The 17950-nt window shown below is 53.9% G+C and overlaps 1 protein-coding gene across 5 annotated transcripts; it reads left to right on the top strand.

Annotated features, from left to right (window-relative positions):
- The first annotated feature begins 596 nt into the window (after nucleotides 1-596).
- PLEKHG6 (pleckstrin homology and RhoGEF domain containing G6) lies at nucleotides 597-17745 on the top strand. Of its 5 annotated transcripts, XM_019464760.2 has the most exons (17): nucleotides 679-694; nucleotides 790-858; nucleotides 2476-2681; nucleotides 4008-4163; nucleotides 4738-4902; nucleotides 5255-5350; nucleotides 5641-5691; nucleotides 6050-6199; nucleotides 7371-7481; nucleotides 7636-7785; nucleotides 7997-8134; nucleotides 8433-8552; nucleotides 8913-9045; nucleotides 9166-9281; nucleotides 15811-15956; nucleotides 16621-17316; nucleotides 17514-17745. In XM_019464760.2, the coding sequence occupies exons 3-17, from the start codon at nucleotides 2544-2546 to the stop codon at nucleotides 17521-17523; spliced, it is 2376 nt and encodes a 791-aa protein (XP_019320305.2). In that variant the 5' UTR covers nucleotides 679-694; nucleotides 790-858; nucleotides 2476-2543; the 3' UTR covers nucleotides 17524-17745. The 5 variants fall into 5 exon arrangements, with proteins under 5 accessions (XP_019320304.2, XP_053751473.1, XP_019320305.2 ...); XM_019464759.2 differs by having other exon boundaries at nucleotides 597-858; XM_053895498.1 differs by having other exon boundaries at nucleotides 654-858; nucleotides 2566-2681.
- The last annotated feature ends 205 nt before the right edge of the window (nucleotides 17746-17950 follow it).

The raw sequence follows: 17950 nt of genomic DNA, 5'->3' as shown, positions 1-17950 counted from the left end.
ATGGAGACCCTTTCCCCTAGTGATGTAATGAAATTATACTTTTGAAAATGTTTCATGAATTTCAGAATGTTCTACAAATGGAAGGAGTCGTATCCATCGCTGCGTAGCTGATCTGTGGGAGGAAGACTGCCCAGCCACCACCACTACAGGCTCTTTGGCTTCATGATTGTAAGATTATAACGACCCCGCATCCGTGGACACTTCTAATATCCAATATCCAGCGCTTCAGCCGGGTGATGGGTCACGATTTGGGGATGTAAAAATGTGGTCCTTTCGTGTAATGTCCAGCCAGAGCCCTTGCTGGAACAGTGACCATGTCAGCAGCCGCTGCAGGGGCCAGGATGGTCCTTGTGAAACCTGGGATGTGCCTGTGTGCCAGTGAAGTGTGAGGGTGTCCCCATCTGATACCCCTGTCCACCCGCCCCTAGTCCTGGGTGGTGGGAGAAGCGCCGGGTCCGGCCTCAGAGGGGCACCAAGTGCCATCCCAGGAGCAAAGGCAAAGTCCAGAGACAGCTTTCGACCCGATGGCCAGGGCAGGCATGTGAGAGATAAGGGTCACACTTTGGACTCTGCCAGAGAACACGGGCCCCTGTACCCCTTCTACTGGCAGTCCCACTCCCCTGCCCAGTTAAAGGAGGAAGACAAGGCTGGGGGAGGAGGGGATAGCCGGCCACTCGCTGCACCTGAAAGCCAGGTGGGTCCCAGGTAAGGATCACTGGGTCCTTACCCTCACCACCTGCCGCGACGCCCAGCCTCGCATTTATGCCTCATTACTCTGGCGCCTCGCAGGGGTCTGGCCGGGAGAGCAGGGCCGGAGGGTGGCGCGCGGTTCCAGGTTGCGCACAGTCCGGGTAGCTGGTGAGTTCGGGTGCGAAGGAGGGAGGGGAGGGGGGGCTGCGCAGTGAGCTCTCCTGGCCCGGGGAGAGGTGGCTGCGTCCCTGGCACGACACCCTCCGTCCCCGGGGCCCCACGGGTGCCCTCGCGGCACAGCCGGTCCGGAGCCCGCGGTGAGAGGGCGGTGCCAGCCCGCGTCCCCGCCCCTCTCCCTCCACCTTCCCTCCCGGCCCGGCCCTGTGCTGCCCGGGTCCCGCGGGCCGCTCGGTCCCAGACCCAGGCCTGGCTGCAGGGCTGGCATTGCCGGAGCAGCCGTCGGCGACCGGGAGCCCCGCGGGCGGGGGGCCGGCGGCGCGGGCGGCGGGCGCCGGGACACCTGCAGGCACAGGTGAGCGGCTGCGAGCCGGACGGACGGGGGCGGGACGGTCTGGGGGCGGGGGGGGGGGGGGGGGGGGTGGCCGAGGCTGGCGGCGCGGGGGCGAGAAGGGAAGGGAAGCCCACGTCAGATCTCGAAAAGGTCCGGGGGTAGGAAGAGGGAGAGAGAGAGAGAGACAGGCAGCCCTTGAAGAGATGATTGTTGGGAGGGGACCTGGGGGACAATGAACGTTTTCCTCCCTTGCTCATAAACCGGAGAAAAGTAAGGAGCTGAGCAGGGGCCTCAGGCCCATCTGGAGGGGCACAAGCAGCTACCTAGAAGGCCTCTGCCTTCCAGGCCCTGCCCACTCAAAGGGTAGGTCCTCTATCCAGGTTTACGGGGAAGAGATGGATCCCCCCACCTGGCTCCGGGCTCGGCTCTCTGGAGGTGTTCCCAGAGGTTGGGGAGCACCAAACATACCCTCCTGCCCTTGCCTCTGTCTGTAAGCCCAGCGGCCTGCTAGCTGTCTTCCCTCACCTCCCTGTCTGCCAGGAGGGTCCAGTCAGGGGTAGGCAAACTTTGAATAAAGGGCCAGAGAGTAAGTATTTCAGAGTTGAAGCCTATAGGAACTCTCTCTGTCACAACTAGCAATAAAGCAGTGGTAGACAGTTGGAAGGGAGTAAATGTGGCTGTGTTCCACTAAAACTTTACTTAGGGACCTTGAGATTTGAGTTTTGTACACTTTTCATGTGTCCTGGAATATTATTCTTCTTTTGATTTTTCTTCCCGACCATTCAAACACGTGAAAAGCATTCTTAGCTTTCGGGCTGTACAAAAACAGTAGGCAGGTGGTTCAGTGTCCAGTGCCCCCCACCCCGTGTTCTCCCTGCAGCTCTTCCCTGGGCTGGGGGTGGGTGGCTAGGTGCAAAAGAAATACCCCCACTGGAAGGGGGCATCCAGGAAGCCTGGGGACCTGCCTATGGCTCTTGCTCCCAGCTACTCAGGACTACAAGCATCCTTTGAGGCAGACGAGGGAGCCTGTACCCCAAATGTGCATACACATGAGGAAGGAGGCATAGCTTCAAGGGGGCTTCCACCCAGCATGTGGGGTCCTACCCAACTCCACCGTGTCACAGATAGGCAGTTATGCCCCCACAATAAGTGACAAGCTCTTGTTCCTTCCTCCCCCACTCCATCATCTTTCCTTCTTCTGTCCCTTGGTCTCCAACCTGGAGCCACCCACTGATCAAGGCTGGCCCTTTCATTTCTCTATTTTCTCTGTGCAGCCTCAGGGGACCCTTTTCTCCTGGACATTGAAGCTATGACCCTTCCGAGGTGACCCAGGAGAGAAAAGATGCAGACCTTTGCTCTTCCAGATGATGGTCCCCTCCAAGGACTTGTGGCCTCCCGCATTGAGACTTATGGGGGCCGGCATCGGGCCACCACCCAGAATCCTGCTGGCAGTCTCTATCCCCGAGGAGGGCCTGTGCTGGTGAGTCCAGGCTGCCCCCAAAGTGACCTGGGTGGGGCAGAGGGAGGATACCAAGGCTTTCAGGTCTCTCTTGCAGGTTCATGGGCTGCTCTATTCCTGTCCCTCACCCCTACCTTCTTTCCTGGCTTGTGAGGGAGAGGAGGGCAGGGTTGGGCCAGACTCCCAGGACTCCACACCCATCCCAGGCAGATGCGGCAGGTGAGGCAGAGAGCCAGGAGAAGCCAGGTCCTCAGAAGAGGTGCTGTTAGACAGGTCTGAGGCATGGAGGTGAGGGGTGGGGGGCGGTGGAGAGTGGCATGTATCAACCCTTGGGGTTGGTACCTCCCAGACTCCCGCCTCTACCTGGGAGGAGCCTGTGGGCTCCCTGAGACCTGCTCCCTCTGAGTCAGCACTGAAGGAAGAGCAAAGGTTCTGGATGTCCCTACTCTGCAAGCGGGAGGGGTGCGGAGGCCTGCCTGGGCTTCACCACTGCTCCGCCCTCCTGGCCTGCCTCAAATGCTGACCAAGAAAAGGGGTGTGGAGGCCAAGCAGTGTTTCCCTCAGCCTCCAAGCTACCCCGTCACCTTGAGAACAGTTCTGCTTCCAGCTGGGGTATCCCCTGTCTTACTGGAAGAGGATTTTGCCCTGGGAGACAAGGAGGACGGCTAGGGACTCTCCCAGGCTGAGGGCAGGAAGGGAGACTAGGAAGTACGCAGTGTTAGTCAGGCCACAGGCAGATCAAGGAATGTGACCAGGCCTGCCCCGGGGCGGGGGGGGGGGGGGGGGGGGGGGGGGGAGGACGTGTGTGGCCGGCGTTTGGTCTCAATCTCTCATGTAGAAGGGCAGCCACTCCCAACTGGAAAGGACACAGGCTGCATGCCCCGGGGGGGGGGGGGGGGGGGGGAGGGGGGAGGCCGCACATGCATGCTCCCTCATCCCCACATGCGAGGGAAGCTGCGAGGGACCCAGAATGCACTGTGCAACGCAAGCCCATGGTACAGGAAGCACGCCTGTGAGTGGGCAGATGCTGGGGGACACACACACTAGAGCCCAGGCGTGTAGGTGCCTGTGTGCCTGCTCTACAGTAGGCCCCCCACTTGTGCCCCTGGACCCACTAGGGGAGCCAAGCTGGCATGCCCCTGCCCAGCTCCACTTGGCCTCCCTGGCAGCAGGTGCTGTGACTCAGGGCGGGAGTGGCTCACATCAAACTGGTTTGAGGGGAGAGGTGAGCCCGCCCTGCCTGCAGCGGTGAGGGACACCGTCTGGAGTCAAGCCCCCACTACCACTCTGGGACTTCTGGGAAAAGGGAGGCCCCTCTAAGAACTTACCCTACTCCTCCTCCTCCAGGATCCCAGTCGCCGACGCTTCCAAGACTATGTCCCCTTTGCCAAGGGTTCCGGCCAGGTCCGAGGCCTGTCTCCCCTGAAGTTGCGAGAGCCAGAGCATGAGAAAAGGCATGGAGGCCATTTGGGGGCTGGCCCACCACACTCCCCCAAACTCAAGGTGAGGGGCCCCTCTTCTCCCATTCCCATGCTCATAGCCAAGCCATAGTGTCCTCCACAGATGGTCAGGGCCAAGAGCATGGCCAGCTCCTCCAAGAAGCTGGATCCAGTTCTGTCCAGAGACCCTCTCAAGGATGCATCTCCAAACCATGCTGCCTCATAAAAATGTTCATTTTAGAGGCAAATGTCAAAATGTTGCCTGAGACCACTGGTTCTCTAGTCCTGTCTGGTCTCCACCCAAAGGTCCCTCTAAAGGGTTCTGCCTCAGAAGGGCCCTACAAAGTATCTTTCTGGTCAAAGAGCCTAGGTCAGACTCCTCTGTCAGGCACCTTTCTGGAGACTAAGGTACATCTCCACCCGTGTTTCAGCGATGCCCTTTCACCTGTAATCCCAGCCGGGGTCAACCCCTGTCCCCCAGGCCTCCGTGTCCCCACTCACAGACAGTGCTGCTTGCTACCTCCCATTCTCAGACACACACACACACGCACACACACACGCACATGCAGCCCTCCCCAGACCAGGGGTCTGGGTGCACAGGACATGGCCAGGACTGGTCCCCTTCTTGGCTCTCCCAGGAAGTCCCCAAGGCCCAACAACTGGAGATGAGGCTGCATACATTCAGCATGTTTGGGATGCCCCGCCTGCCCCCTGAGGACCGTCAGCACTGGGAGATAGGAGAGGGCACTGACAGTTGCCTGGTCATTGAGAAGTCCTGGAAGGAGCTGGTGCCTGGGCACAAGGTAGGCCTGGAACACAGTGTTGGTCCCTGTGGTGTCACAGACGCACACATACACCTCCCCTCTGCCCTGGAAGAGAGAAAGGCCTTGGGAAGTGGGGTCATGTGGGGAAAGCATTTGGACACATCTTGTTCTGGGTTCAACTCATGGTTCTGCCACTGACTAGTGAGACCTTGCTCGAGACTGTAAACCTCTCTCAGCCTCAGTTGGTTCATCTGTCAAATGGGGATAACATCATCTACACACTTGAGGATTAAAAGGTCATCTATGAAGTAGATCTAGTAGCATTGAACAGATGACAGCTGCTGTTCTTGTCATTATTCCACCAACTGAGCCAGCACTGTCCCTACCCCAGGAGATGAGCCGGGAGCTTTGCCACCAACAGGAAGCACTGTGGGAGCTGCTGACCACCGAGCTGATCTATGTGCGGAAGCTCAAGATCATGACTGACGTGAGCTGCCCCCAGCTCCAGCCCAGGCCCTCACCTCAGCCACTTACCCATCTCCCTTGCATTGTTCCCCATTTCCCCAGGCCAAGAAGGGAGGACCATGGCAAGGGGTGGGAGGAACGTAGGGGTGGGGGACAGGCAGCTGAGAGATCCCCCCCATTGGAGACCTCCCCGGGATCTTAGGAAGAAGGTTAGCAGTGGTAAATCTGGAGGTAGAGACACTTCAGAGGACTAGGCTGGGGTCCCAAAGGTAGAGGTCAGGTACTGAGACCCTCATCTTTCCCTGCATCCAGCTCCTGGCCGCCGGTCTGCTGAACTTGCAGCGAGTGGGGCTCCTGACCGAGGTGAGTGGGTACTCTGGAGGACCCTCCACACCCCAAGCCCTGAGCCCACAGAGTGGGAGTGGGCTTGCAGAGAGCCCCACAGGCTGCTGTCCAAATTCTCTGTTTTCTAGGACACCCTCTGCCCTCCCTGGTCCCCTTCCTGCTCTCGACCCCAAGCAGGCTGGCCTCTGCTCTTTTCCGGTGCTCAGCACAGCTGCGCCAATGTGCCAGAGAAATAGAAGGGAAAACTCCAGCCCCTTCCATCTCTCAGCTCCCCCGCAAGTTTCATCCAAGCTTATGGTTCCTTGCCTGTCCACGGCCAGTGCTGCCTGACAGTGACCTGCCAAGGCTTGTGGCTAAGCTCTGCTCCCTCCTCCAGGTATCAGCTGAGACCCTGTTTGGAAATGTCCCCAGCCTGATTCGAGTCCACAGGAGATTTTGGGAGGAGGTGCTGGGGCCCACCCTGGGGGAGGCTCGAGCCTCAGGCCAGCCTCTGGACCCTGTCAGTCTACAAGACGGCTTCTTGACGGTGAGGCATGGCGAAGGGCCACGTGTGGCTGGGGCGGGCCTGGGAGAGCCCAGAGAGATCCTGTCTGCAGGATCAGCCTGTGCCACTCAAACCCTTCTGGGAGTTGGGGGGAGTCTGAGGGCACACCCCCACCCCCAGAATATCACCTCACCTCCTGCCCTTCATTCCACCGATACGACCTCTGTCCCAAAAGTTCTTTGGTCTTTTGGTGACTCTTTTGAAATGAAATGCAGCTATCTCAGAGAAGGGTTCCAATAAATCTCTTAACTATACAATCTTACTTCTTGGCCAGAAAGCCTCTGACAAACAGCTGCGAGAAGAATGGGGCCGAAGCAAGGCATCCCCTGGGCAACTGGCTGGGGGGTGGGGAGGTGGGGCAAGGGGGTGTAAAAGGCCACAGGGCACCCAGAGCATGGAGAAATGTAATAAGAAAGCAAGAGCCCTGGGGCACCTGGGTGGCTCAGTCGGTTGTGCGTCCGACTTCGGCTCAGGTCATGATCTCACAGCTTGTGAGTTTGAGCCCCATGTCGGGCTCTGTGCTGACAGCTCAGAGCCTGGAGTCTGCTTCAGATTCTGTGTCCTTCTCTTGCTGTGCCCCTCCCTCACTCATGCTCTGTCTCTCTTTCAAGAATAAATAAAACATTAAAAAAATTTAAAAAAAAAAAAAAAAAGCAAGGGGCCTGGGGTCGGACTTTCTTCCACGGTGTTACCCAATCAAGAAAATGTGGGCCTTGCAGAGCCAGAATAGGGGACAGAGGTGGGGAGACAGTCTTCTGGGAGCCATTGGTACCCCCTTCCATAGGAATAGGGCTTCTGGGCAAGCCTCAGGTCACTACCCACCTCTGTGTGAAACGAGACCTGCTGTGTCCTAAAAACATTCCAGCTGAATTATTGATGACAGGAGAGTCCGTCCAGAGAAGCAGGGTACAGTAGGGGCTGTGCATGGGAGCTCAGATAGTGGCCATGGGTCAGCCTCCTGGCATCTCAGTTTCTCCCTGGAACCCAGAGGGAGGGGCTGGCAGTCATGGGGGAGAGCGTCACGGACGGTAGGGATTGGCACCAACTGGACTAAGGGTCGGTGGGAGGCTCTCTCCTCCGTGCTCCCCGTGTTCTGCAGCTGGAGCCTGTATTTCATGACCTTCCCCCTGCCTGCCCCTATCTGTCCCCTCAGTTCAGCCAGCGGTTCCAGCCCTATGTCCAATACTGCCTACAAGTGAAGCAGACCATGGCTTACGCCCGGGAACAGCAAGACAGCAATCCTCTCTTCCATTCCTTTGTGCAGGTGGGAGAGAGGGCGCCTGGGAAGGGGGCCGGGGGGGACCTGAAACAACCAGATCATCCAGCATCTCCAGCTGGGTCCAAAGCTGAGTCCGGCGCTAGAATAGGGCGGCATGGGGCCTTCAGACTCCTGACCCCCTGCCCTCCTCTGCTGGCAGTGGTGTGAGAAGCACAAGCGCTCGGGGAGGCAGATGCTGGGCGACCTGCTCATCAAGCCCCACCAGCGCATCACCAAGTACCCGCTGCTGCTCCAGGCTGTGCTTAAGAGGAGCCCTGAGGCACGTGCCCGGGAGGGCCTGAGCGCCATGGTATGTGGCCTGGCAGGGCCGTGCCTTGGGCGCTGGGGGCTGGTGTGTGGGAACTGGTTTCCAGGAACTCTTAAGGCTCTTAAGGGTCTCTTTCCTCATATGTACGTGCCAGTGTGGCACCGACCGGCCGCCTGGGTTGTCTTTGGTGGGGTGAGATGTACGGGGTAAGGAGATGAGCTGTTCCTTCTTCCACATCCCGCCCGTCACCTAGATTGCCGCTGTGGAGTCATTCCTGCGATACGTCAATAAACAGGTGCGCCAAGGGGAAGAGCAGGAGAGCTTGGTGGCTGCAGCCCAACGCATTGGGCCCTACGAAGTGCTGGAACCATCCAGTGAGGAGGTGGAGAAGGTGAGGGAGGGCAGGGGGAAGGGGGCTCAGCAAAACAAGGTCCCTGGGAAAAAAGATGAAGCAGAGGCCTGGAGGCTAAGGGGCAGAGGTGGCACAGAGGGCCCGTGCCCACCATTCCTTCACCATGAGGAGGGGCTGAGGGTCAGAGTTCTAAAGAGTGAAAAGGAATTACTGGCTGCTTCCTCTCCCTCCAAGAAGGTGAGGATGAGGGGAGAAGGTGCTGGTGATAGAAAAAAGACCCATGGTGGCTGGGAGGGGGAGGGGGAGGCAGTGATCCTCTCCGCGCTGTGTCCCTCAGAACCTGCGTCCATTCTGCACCCTGGACCTGATGTCGCCCGTGGTGGGGGTCGCTCCCGAGCACACCAGGCAGCTGCTGCTGGAGGGACCCGTGCGAGTGAAGGAGGGGCGAGAAGGGAAGGTGAGGGGCTACCGGGAAGACTGGAGAAGACGGCAGGTAGACTGAAGAGAAGGGAGGGGTGCCAGGACACAGGATAAGAGTCAGAAAAGCTGGAATTGGGCAAAGAGATGTTTGTGTGTCTGTGTGTGTTGAGAAGGGGACGTGCTGTGGCTAAGCTCTGCTTGTCTGTATGCCCCTGAATCAGCCTGTAAGACAAGAGATGGGACCAAAGTGACACCCCTTCCAGCTCTAGCGTTCCACAGTTCTGTCCCTTGTGCACATGTGTACCCATGTACGCACACCATGCAGGAGCCCCAGTCCATGTGCCACCCTTCCCCTGCTCCAGCTGACCCTTGTCTCTCTCTGACACCTGCCTCCCAGCTGGATGTGCACCTGTTCCTCTTCTCTGATGTGCTGCTGGTGACCAAGCCCCAACGCAAGGCAGACAAAGCCAAGGTTATCCGTCCCCCACTCATGCTGGAGAAGCTTGTGTGCCGACCACTCCGAGACCCTAGTATGTCTCTCCTGAGGGGACACTTTCCTTCTCCTTTCCTCTTGGCAAGGGGAAGGAGCAGTCAGGATGGGGATCAAATATGGTCTAGCCCTTGAGCAGACCTTCACCTCCTCTACCCAGACAGCTTCCTGGTGATCCATCTCACTGAATTCCAGTGCGTCTCCAGTGCCCTCGTTGTGCACTGTCCTAATGCTGCAGACCGTGCCCGGTGGCTAGAGAAGACCCAGGAGGCCCAGGTATGTGAAAGCCAGGAGTAGAGAGCGGGGAGGGGCCCTCGGAGGTCAGAAAAGGGAGCACAAGAGGGAGGGAGGAAGAGAAAGAGGCTGAGGTGGATGCAGGTTCAGTCTGGTTCGGGCCCTCAGGAGGGAGACACAGCCTTGACAAGAGCATGAAAGAAAGCCTTTGGCCAGCTACTGTGCCAGTCACTGGGAGAGCCCAAGACAGCGTCCCCTAAAGGCTTTTGTACCCTGAAACCACGATCTTCTGAACTTCATCTTCCGTTCAACATTAACGGAGCACTTGCTGGGTGCTAGGGAATCAGAAAAGAATAAAACACCACTCCCCCCCTCCCCCCGGAATATGCACTGCAGCCTAGCTGGACAAATTAGTGTACAAATAATGGAAACATAGAATGGAACTATGTTCCATTAGTGTACAAATTATATTAGTGTACAGATAATAGAAAGCACAGAATGGAACTATGACCAAGAAGGGAGTAATTCATTCTGTCTGGTGTGTTGGTTGGGAAAGGGGACATTGCAGAGGGAGGTCTGCTGAGATACTTTCACAGAGAGGCTATTGTCTGAGCCCTGTTTGGGGGGATATCTAGGAGTTCGTGAGGAGAACAAGGATGGGAAGGAAAGTTATTCCAGATGGAGAAGCAGATTGTGCAAATGTGGGAAACATGAAACTGTGTGTGTGTTGAGAAAACCACTGGCCTCATAGTTGATATTACCAGGACAGAGCAGGCATAGTGGCAGAGAGGCCAGGGGGTAGGTACTACCAGCTCATGTCTACTACTGGGTGCTATGCTAAGGAACTTGAACTTTGTCCTATCGATGACAAGGATCGAGAGAAGGTGTTTAACAGGGCAGATTCATGCGATAAAAGCTAGAGGAATTCAAAAGATCCAAATGGAGCTGTACTAGTTACCATAAACTTAATGGCTTAAAGCAACAGAAACATTGTCTCACCGTTCTGGAGGCCAGATGTTGGTCGCCTCTTCCAGCTTCTGGTAGCTTCTGGTGTTCCTTAGCTCATGACTGCCTCACTCCGGTCTCTGCCTCTGTCTTCATGTGGCCTTCCTCTCGGTCTGTCTCTGTGTACAAATCTCCCTTTCCTGTCTCTTATACAGACACCCTAAATCCAGGATAATCTCATCTTGAGATCCTTAACTGAAGATCTTTACACATCTGCAAAGACCCCTCTTCCAAGTAAGGTCACATTTACAGGTTCTGGGGGTGAGGACCTAGACATATCTTTCTGGAGCCTCTATTCAACCCACCATAGGAGCAGAATGGCCAAAAAGTAAAGATTTGAATTGGCCTTTTAAGGACAGGGAAGACCAGGAACAAAAGAATCAAGGGAGAAACTGGGTTGGATTATTTTGGGGACAGTGACCACATCTGTCTAAGTCTGAGCCAAGGGTTTATGTGAACAAGTGAGGAGAGGCCAGGTTTTACAGGACCCCAAAAGCTACAGAAGAGGGCAGACGGGACAAGGTTGAATTGAATTGGGTTGACAAGAGAGAGCCACCATAGATTCTTGAGCAAGGGAATGCCACGGTGAAATCAGTGTGTTCATCTTGAATTGATAGCTGGCAGTGTGATAGGTGGGCTGGAGGCAAGAGAGATTGGTGGCAGGAGATTTACTGTACTAGTTTGAGTGTGAAATATTGAGGTTTAGTGTCATATTCTTAGGGACATGTTGCAAAAAAGGGGGAAAAGTTGGAGGGGGGCAGGTTAGAGAAAGGAGCTAGAGAAGGAAGAGAAGCCTTTGGGAGACTGTGATTAAAAACCTATATTGAGGGGCGCCTGGGTGGCTCAGTCGGTTAAGCGTCCGACTTCAGCTCAGGTGACGATCTCGTGGTCCATGAGTTCGAGCCCCGCGTCGGGCTCTGGGCTGATGGCTCAGAGCCTGGAGCCTGCTTCGGATTCTGTGTCTCCCTCTCTCTGCCCCTCCCCCGTTCATGCTCTGTCTCTGTCTCAAAAATAAGCGTTAAAAAAATTAAAAATAAATAAATAAATAAATAAATAAATAAAAACCTATATTGAATGCAAGAAACTCCAGGTTCAGACACCAGTTCTACCTCTTCCTAGCTGGGTGGCCTTAGGTGAGTTATGTGGTCTGCTGAGTTTCCATTTCTTCACCTGCAAAATGGACATAAATAATGGCAGTCCTTGCCTCATAGAGAGGAGCCCAAAAAATCATTCTTTTTTTAAATATTTTTTTACATTTTTATTTATTTTTGATAGACAAGGAGAGACAGAGCACAAGCAGGGGAGGGGCAGAGAGAGAAGGAGACACAGAATCTGAAGCAGGCTCCAGGCTCCACACTGTCAGCATAAAGCCTGATGGCAGGGCTCGAACTCACCAACCGTGAGATCATGACCTGAGCCGAAGTTGGACACTTAACCAATTGAGCCACCCAGGTGCCCCAAGAAGTCATTCTGATTAAGCAAGGCAGCATGCTACCAGCTCTAGGTAAATGCACCCGAATGCAGGTCACAGATTAGGGAGGACAAAGGATGATTTCCCCTTTGAAAGACAGCTTTGGCAGCCCCCTCTGTGTGAAATGAAATCAATACAAAGAGAGAAACCTGTTGGGTTGGTTGTTGCTTCCTGGGAGGGGTGGGTCTAGAGCAGTAGTAAGTTTTAAACAGAAGCACTTTGAAAGTGATTCGGTGGGGGCTAGGCAAGTGGACATACCTTAGGGACTCTGGGAAGTATAGAACACAGCCCTGGGGTTCAGGTGGGGACAAGGGATGAACTATGAAAATTGCTAAGAGAGTAGATCTTAAAAGTTGTTAGTTAACACAAGAGAAAAAAAATTTTTTTGTGAAACGTATGGTGACAGATGTTAACTAGACTTACCAAGGTGATTATTTCATTATACAAATGTTGAATCATTACACTGCACACCTGAAGGTGATATAATGTTATGTCAATTATACTTCAATTACCAAAAAAAAAGGGCATTTTGAACAAAGCAAGAAATCTTAATGTAGACTGTTTCTAAAGAATGCAACCTCATTATTTTTACAGTTAAAATCAAATTAGTGGTTCTCATAGGGCTTGCTTTAATGAATAGATAGTAATGATTTGTCCTTGGCACATTAGGTAGTTAAGGCTTCTGGAACTTTTGAAAATGTGTGAAAATAGTCTTGCTCTTTAAATAATTTTAAGCATTCTTCCTGAAATCTTATCTATACTATCATATCATAATGTGGAGAGCTTATTTAAGAAAAGAAAATCCAGAACTTAGTCTCTGTTTAAATAGTGTATTAAAAACCATGAATTAGGAGAATAGAAAGTAAATATGAGGATTTTGCCATTAAAAAAAAGGCATGAAATAAGAATTAAAGACGGAACCTCAAGATCTTGTGTCTTACAACCCTGTAGGACCCTGTAGGACTGCCACTTCCTTGAATACCTAAAACAAGCCACAGGGTTCCCTAAGGCACCAGGTGGGGGGCCCTCACAGGAGGCCCTTTCCTTCACCACCCCACTGTCAGAATTCTGTCTTCTTCCTTTGGTTCTCAGTCCCCAAATGACACCCCCCTCCCGCCTCCCTTTAGAACCCCCAAGGGACCATTACAAACTATTGGGATTTTATTCAAACTAATTTACCTCGGGCAGTCTCACTCCTGGCTAACAGAGGAAAGGAGGTCACTTCTGATACATAACCAAGCAGTGCACAAGCTCCCTGGCCTTCCTTAGCAAAACAAAGAACACTGAAACTGAAATTAGTTTGTCCTGCTATTGTTTCACGCTGAATTCTTAAAGAAAACTTCTCTCTACTGCTATCAGCCTTTGTAAACTGATAAAGGCAGTGGAATATCTATTGGTCCCCTTGATAGAGCAACCACCCAAGGGTGGGACTGTTGCTTTCTCCCCCTCACAGAAATGTAGATGTAGATTTATTCCCTGCAGCTCTAGCCAGGGCAGCTTAAACTTTTAGGGAAAAAAAAAAAAAAATTAGCTTCTCTAGGGAAGACAGACTAAATCCTGGGAAATGCCCATGATTAGGGACTGGGAAGAGGAAAAAGGAACCAGTGACAGGAACAGAAAAAGCTGTCAGAGACAGAGGTCAAAAAATGAATGGCAGGAGGCTGAAGCAGGCTGCTAAGGTAATAGCCAGAGCCCAGCTCTCACCTGTTATCTGTGTTCTTGCAGGGGTTATGTCATCTCTCCAAGCCCAGTCCCCATCTGGGGAATTGCAGTGATAGTGGGCACAATCATGTAGGAGAGATGGGACAATTATTGTTGCTGCTTGGCACGAGGCCCAGCACTTAATGGGCGCTCCATAAATGTTTGTAATTATCATTAGAAGAAGGAGGTGATCAGTGGCGCCTGGGCGGGGCTAGGTGCTGACTAGGGAAAGGCCTCACAGCTGCTCAGAGTTTGTGGGCACTTTGAGAGATCTGTGTTAGTCCACTTGGGGAACTTTGGGAGGAGCAGATGAATCTAGGAGCAACCCCAGAGGCAATGGGGAGAAGAGGTGTTTCCTCTCAAGGCTTATGTCTTCCACCAGGGCAAAGAAAGAAGAATCATGCTGGGGGAGCCCTCCCTTCCTCTTCTCAGCTTTGTAGAGGAGCCACATTTTGGCTCAGGCACCGATTTCCTCTTCCCTTCCCAACTTGATTCTCCTCTTACCCAAGCTGAGAAGATCCTCCCAGGGTTGCTGGAGAAGCTTTGGGGTGTCTGGGGGGGGACTTCAAACAGCCCCATTCCCTGATGCCTCAGGTCCCCTCCCTCCCTGCTTTTTCCTAGGGTTGGGCCAGGGGCAACTGCCAGGGGCATGTTAGTGGAGATACTTGTATTAGATGTTCCTTACGAACCCCACCCCTTCCTCCCAGTTCTTTCCTTCCCCACACCATCCTATCCTGGACTTCCCAAACACTCCATTGAACTTGGGTCATGTGGAGCCAAGGGCAGGTCATCTCAGCCCAACAAGCAGGCTGCTCCACTCCACCCTGGCCCCAAGAACAACCCCACCCAGCATCCTTGCTTCTTGTTCCGTCCCACGTTGGAGATGAGGGAGGAGGTCACAGGACCTGGCCCTGTTGTGCTGGTTCTCTGCACCCAGGTACCATCATCCCTTGCTTTGGCCAACTGACTAGTCTTATGAGACTGCTAAGAATCTTTGCACTGCTTTGTCACTCACAGGACTGAGGGACTGGAGAGCCAGAGAAAGGAAACTTGCAATAAAAACCTGATGTCATTTTCCTATCCCTGTTCATCCATTTCTCCAACATGTCTATTGTCCTGAACCAGCTACCCCCGTGTTTCTGGAGAGGCTTTGGGAAGGTCCAGGTGTCCAAGAGTTGCTGGTTCAGATACCTAAGCTGGAGAGATAATCAAAATATTTAACCACCAGTATGGCATGGCCATCATCCAATTAGAGTGGAGCATCTTGGGAGCTTGGGAGTGTGCTAGAGGTCCCCTGCTATGCCACATGTTATCACTGGATCTTGAAGGATGGGGTTACCAGTCCTAGGGAAAGGAGGCAGGAGGCTTGGACAGCAGCCCTTTGGTTACCAGCATGGAAGTACTCCAATATTTTAACAATGATATGGCCATACCAGTGAGTACTGATACCAGCACTGCCCGCAGCTGCCACCAGGACCTCCCTTTGACCAGCCTGTGCCTTCAACCTGTCTGTGGGTTCTGCTGCCTTCCCTGCCCCTCCCCAAGCAAATGTCCTTTAGCAACTCTGCCCTTTAAGGCTGCCCTTGAAAGTCAATGTAGTTCCTGAACCAGGACTCAAAGAGAAGGCCCAGTCCCAGTTCTGCTTCTCTTCTCATGGGACTTGAGCAAGTCCCTTTGTCTAAGTCTTGTTTTCTCATCTGTAAAATGGGCTAATATCCATGCTTTCCAACCTACAGGGTGATGGTGTGTATCAAATGATCACAGGCATGTGGAGGTGCACTGTAAGGTGCTTCTCAGATGTCACTATTTTGTTCTGAGGGCACCTGTGTGAAAATATTGAGGGAAGAAGACAGAAAATACAGTGTATCCTCCTCCATTCCTCTTGGGACGGTCTTGCTTTCATCTCTGAAGGACAGCAGAGGACAAAGCCTGACCCTGCCCACCATGGCAGCAGGAGAAGGAGTAATTTGAGGGCCCACCACCATTTAGAACACTTATACCACCATCACCATATATCAGGGAGGGCTTCCTGAAGGGGGGAAGAGATTGGATAGAGGGCTTAACAAGGGGGCATAAGAAGCAGGAAGAACTGCACAAGCAGGAAAGGGGGTCTTCTGTTCACCTCACCCACCCCCAGAGCCAGTTGGAGGGTTCAATTCCTGGCGCCATCCCACTCTCTTTTGCCCCATGACCTTGGCAGTTACTTATACCGAGTCTCCATTTTTCCCTAGTAAAGTAGGAGTAACAAATAATATCTGCCTCATAGCCTTCATAATATAGTCATAATCTGTGAAGATTAAATGAAATAATATGTATGTAAAGCACTTAGCACATGGGTGACATACAGCAAGTCTCAATAAATGAGAGCTCTTAATGAAAGTATGCCCACCCCAGATCACCCTGCAAAAGCTGAAGACAGAGGAGTATGTCCAACAGAAGAGGGAGCTCCTAGCTCTCTATCGGGACCAGGACCGGGAGGCCCCATGCACCAGGCCCTCCTCACCTTCCCCGGAGGACTCTCAGAGCAGCGCAGAGGGGAGGTAAGACCCACAGGGACCACAAGTCTCTCAAAGTAGGGGGGCTGCAGGCAGGGAGAGAGGGGAGAGGAACCCACGCAGCAGAGAAGTGGCAACACAGCTTCTGGGGACATTGGAAATAGAGGAACCCAGGCTACCGGTTAGAGTGGAACAGGTTGGCACTAGTCAACAGTTGCCAGGGTGACAGAAACAGACACAAGAGATGCAAGCTCCTTGAGGAGCAGGCTCCCCAGGCCAGGGATGGAGAGTGAGAGCCAGTATGGGATTTGCAGAATGTCGCAGCTGCAAGGATCCAGTGAGTCCAAATCCCCAGAGAGGGCGAGAGGTTCGTTCACAGGAACACATCTGTTCAGCAGCATGGTTAAGGAGAAGAAAGATCCATCATTGGGGGATTGCCTCAGGGGAGCTCAGGAACCCTTCAGCAAATAGCTAAGCACCTGCTTGGTACAAGGTCCTGGGCCAGTTGCTGTGGCTAAAATACCTTAGAGGAGCTTACAGTCTAGCCAGCAAGATGAGAAAATAATCGTGCAGTGTAAATAAAGGTGGTACCGAAGTAAGTTTGGAGGAGGGGCTGTTTCTGGATAAGAAGATCAAGGGAAAATTCCTGGACTTGAACTTGACCCCTCAGCACCCGACTCTGACCATTTCCTCTTCCTATAAATTGTAGGACTCCAGAGTTCTCAACCGTCATCCCCCAGCTGGTGGTGACAGAAGACGTGGATGAAGAGCCTCTGTTGGTACCAGATGATACTTCAGACTCTGGCTATGGGACCCTGATCCCAGGCTCCCCCAAGGGGCCCCATTCTGTGAGCCGTCTACGCCCACAGGCCCTTCGGCGTGACCCTCGTCTCACCTTCTCCACCCTGGACCTCCGAGATGTTCCTTTGCGCCCTCAACCTCCCAACCCCCAAGCCCCCCAACGCCAAAGCGCCCCTGAACTGCCAGGGGATGGTATCCGAAGAGGAAGCAGCCTTCCCAGGCGAGATCCACCAACCTGGTCTGAAGAAGAAGACGGGACCTCAGTAGATGGGAATGTGGTAGCAGAAACGCTGCATAGGGCCCAACTTCGGGGACAGCTCCCCGCATCCCCAACCCACACTGACTCTGCTGGGGAAAGCCCCTGGGAATCCTCAGGGGATGAAGAAGAAGGGCCCCTCTTCCTGAGACCTGACTGCACCCGCTCCCCTCGCCCTCTCCGGGCTGAGGACATGCTCAGAGAGATCCGGGAAGAACTGGCCAGCCAGAGGATTGAGGGCATCCCCGAGCCTCAGAGGAACAACAGGCCTCAGAAGCTGACCCGGGTCCAACTGCGGAGAATGCGTGGGCCCCACATCATTCAGCTGGACACCCCCCTGTCCACATCGTAAGTGCTGAAGGGAAAGTGGCTTGGGAGGGGGTGGAGAAGCCAGTATGGAGTGAGAGGGGTACCAAAGATGTCAGTGGGGACAGAGTATAGAAGGAGGGTAATACTGAAGCAGGGGCCATGGCAAGGAAGGGTACTTAGCCTCACTCTTCACCCCACATCTGACTTTGCCTAACACCCACCTCCTTTCTTTTCAGAGAGGTGTGAGGAACACTCAGGACCTTTGGCATTTCTCCCGGAGGAAATCTCTCCCCACGAGTGCTGGTCACCACCCCACCCCTGGACTCTACCTCAAGGACCACACTTCCCAATAAGAAGCCTGGCCCGGGCACCATGCCCTTCCTGCTCTGAGGGCTTTGGGATCAAGTGCTGTACATTTTTGTATCATAGACATACCAGAGCCCCACATAAAGTTGTACATAAAAATGACCGCCTGGTCATTACTAGATAAGGGTGGGAAGAAAGAGAACCTGATGAGGAAGGGGTCAGAGAGTGAGCACAGGCTGCTCCTTTGTCAGTTGGGATCATGGTGGTGGGGTACCTGGCCCAAGCTCAGGGCTTTTCCCAGCCCACCACCATCAGGATCGCAGTCTCTGCCCCAGCCTCCCACACCCACCACTCAGAAGGACCACCC

This window comes from Panthera pardus, unplaced genomic scaffold, assembly GCF_024362965.1.
Source record: "Panthera pardus isolate Hobbes unplaced genomic scaffold, ASM2436296v1 HiC_scaffold_6, whole genome shotgun sequence".
NCBI classification, from domain to species: Eukaryota; Metazoa; Chordata; class Mammalia; order Carnivora; family Felidae; genus Panthera; species Panthera pardus.
This window is presented reverse-complemented; position numbering and strand designations above follow the sequence as displayed.

Bases quoted from the DNA above. Each gene is read 5' to 3' on its own strand.
- PLEKHG6 (XM_019464759.2), top strand. From the start codon at position 2,544: ATGCAGACCTTTGCTCTTCCAGATGATGGTCCCCTCCAAGGACTTGTG. The intron at 8,135-8,432 runs GTGAGGGAGGGC...TGTGTCCCTCAG, and splicing joins CCAGTGAGGAGGTGGAGAAG to AACCTGCGTCCATTCTGCAC. The intron at 8,553-8,912 runs GTGAGGGGCTAC...CCTGCCTCCCAG, and splicing joins AGGAGGGGCGAGAAGGGAAG to CTGGATGTGCACCTGTTCCT.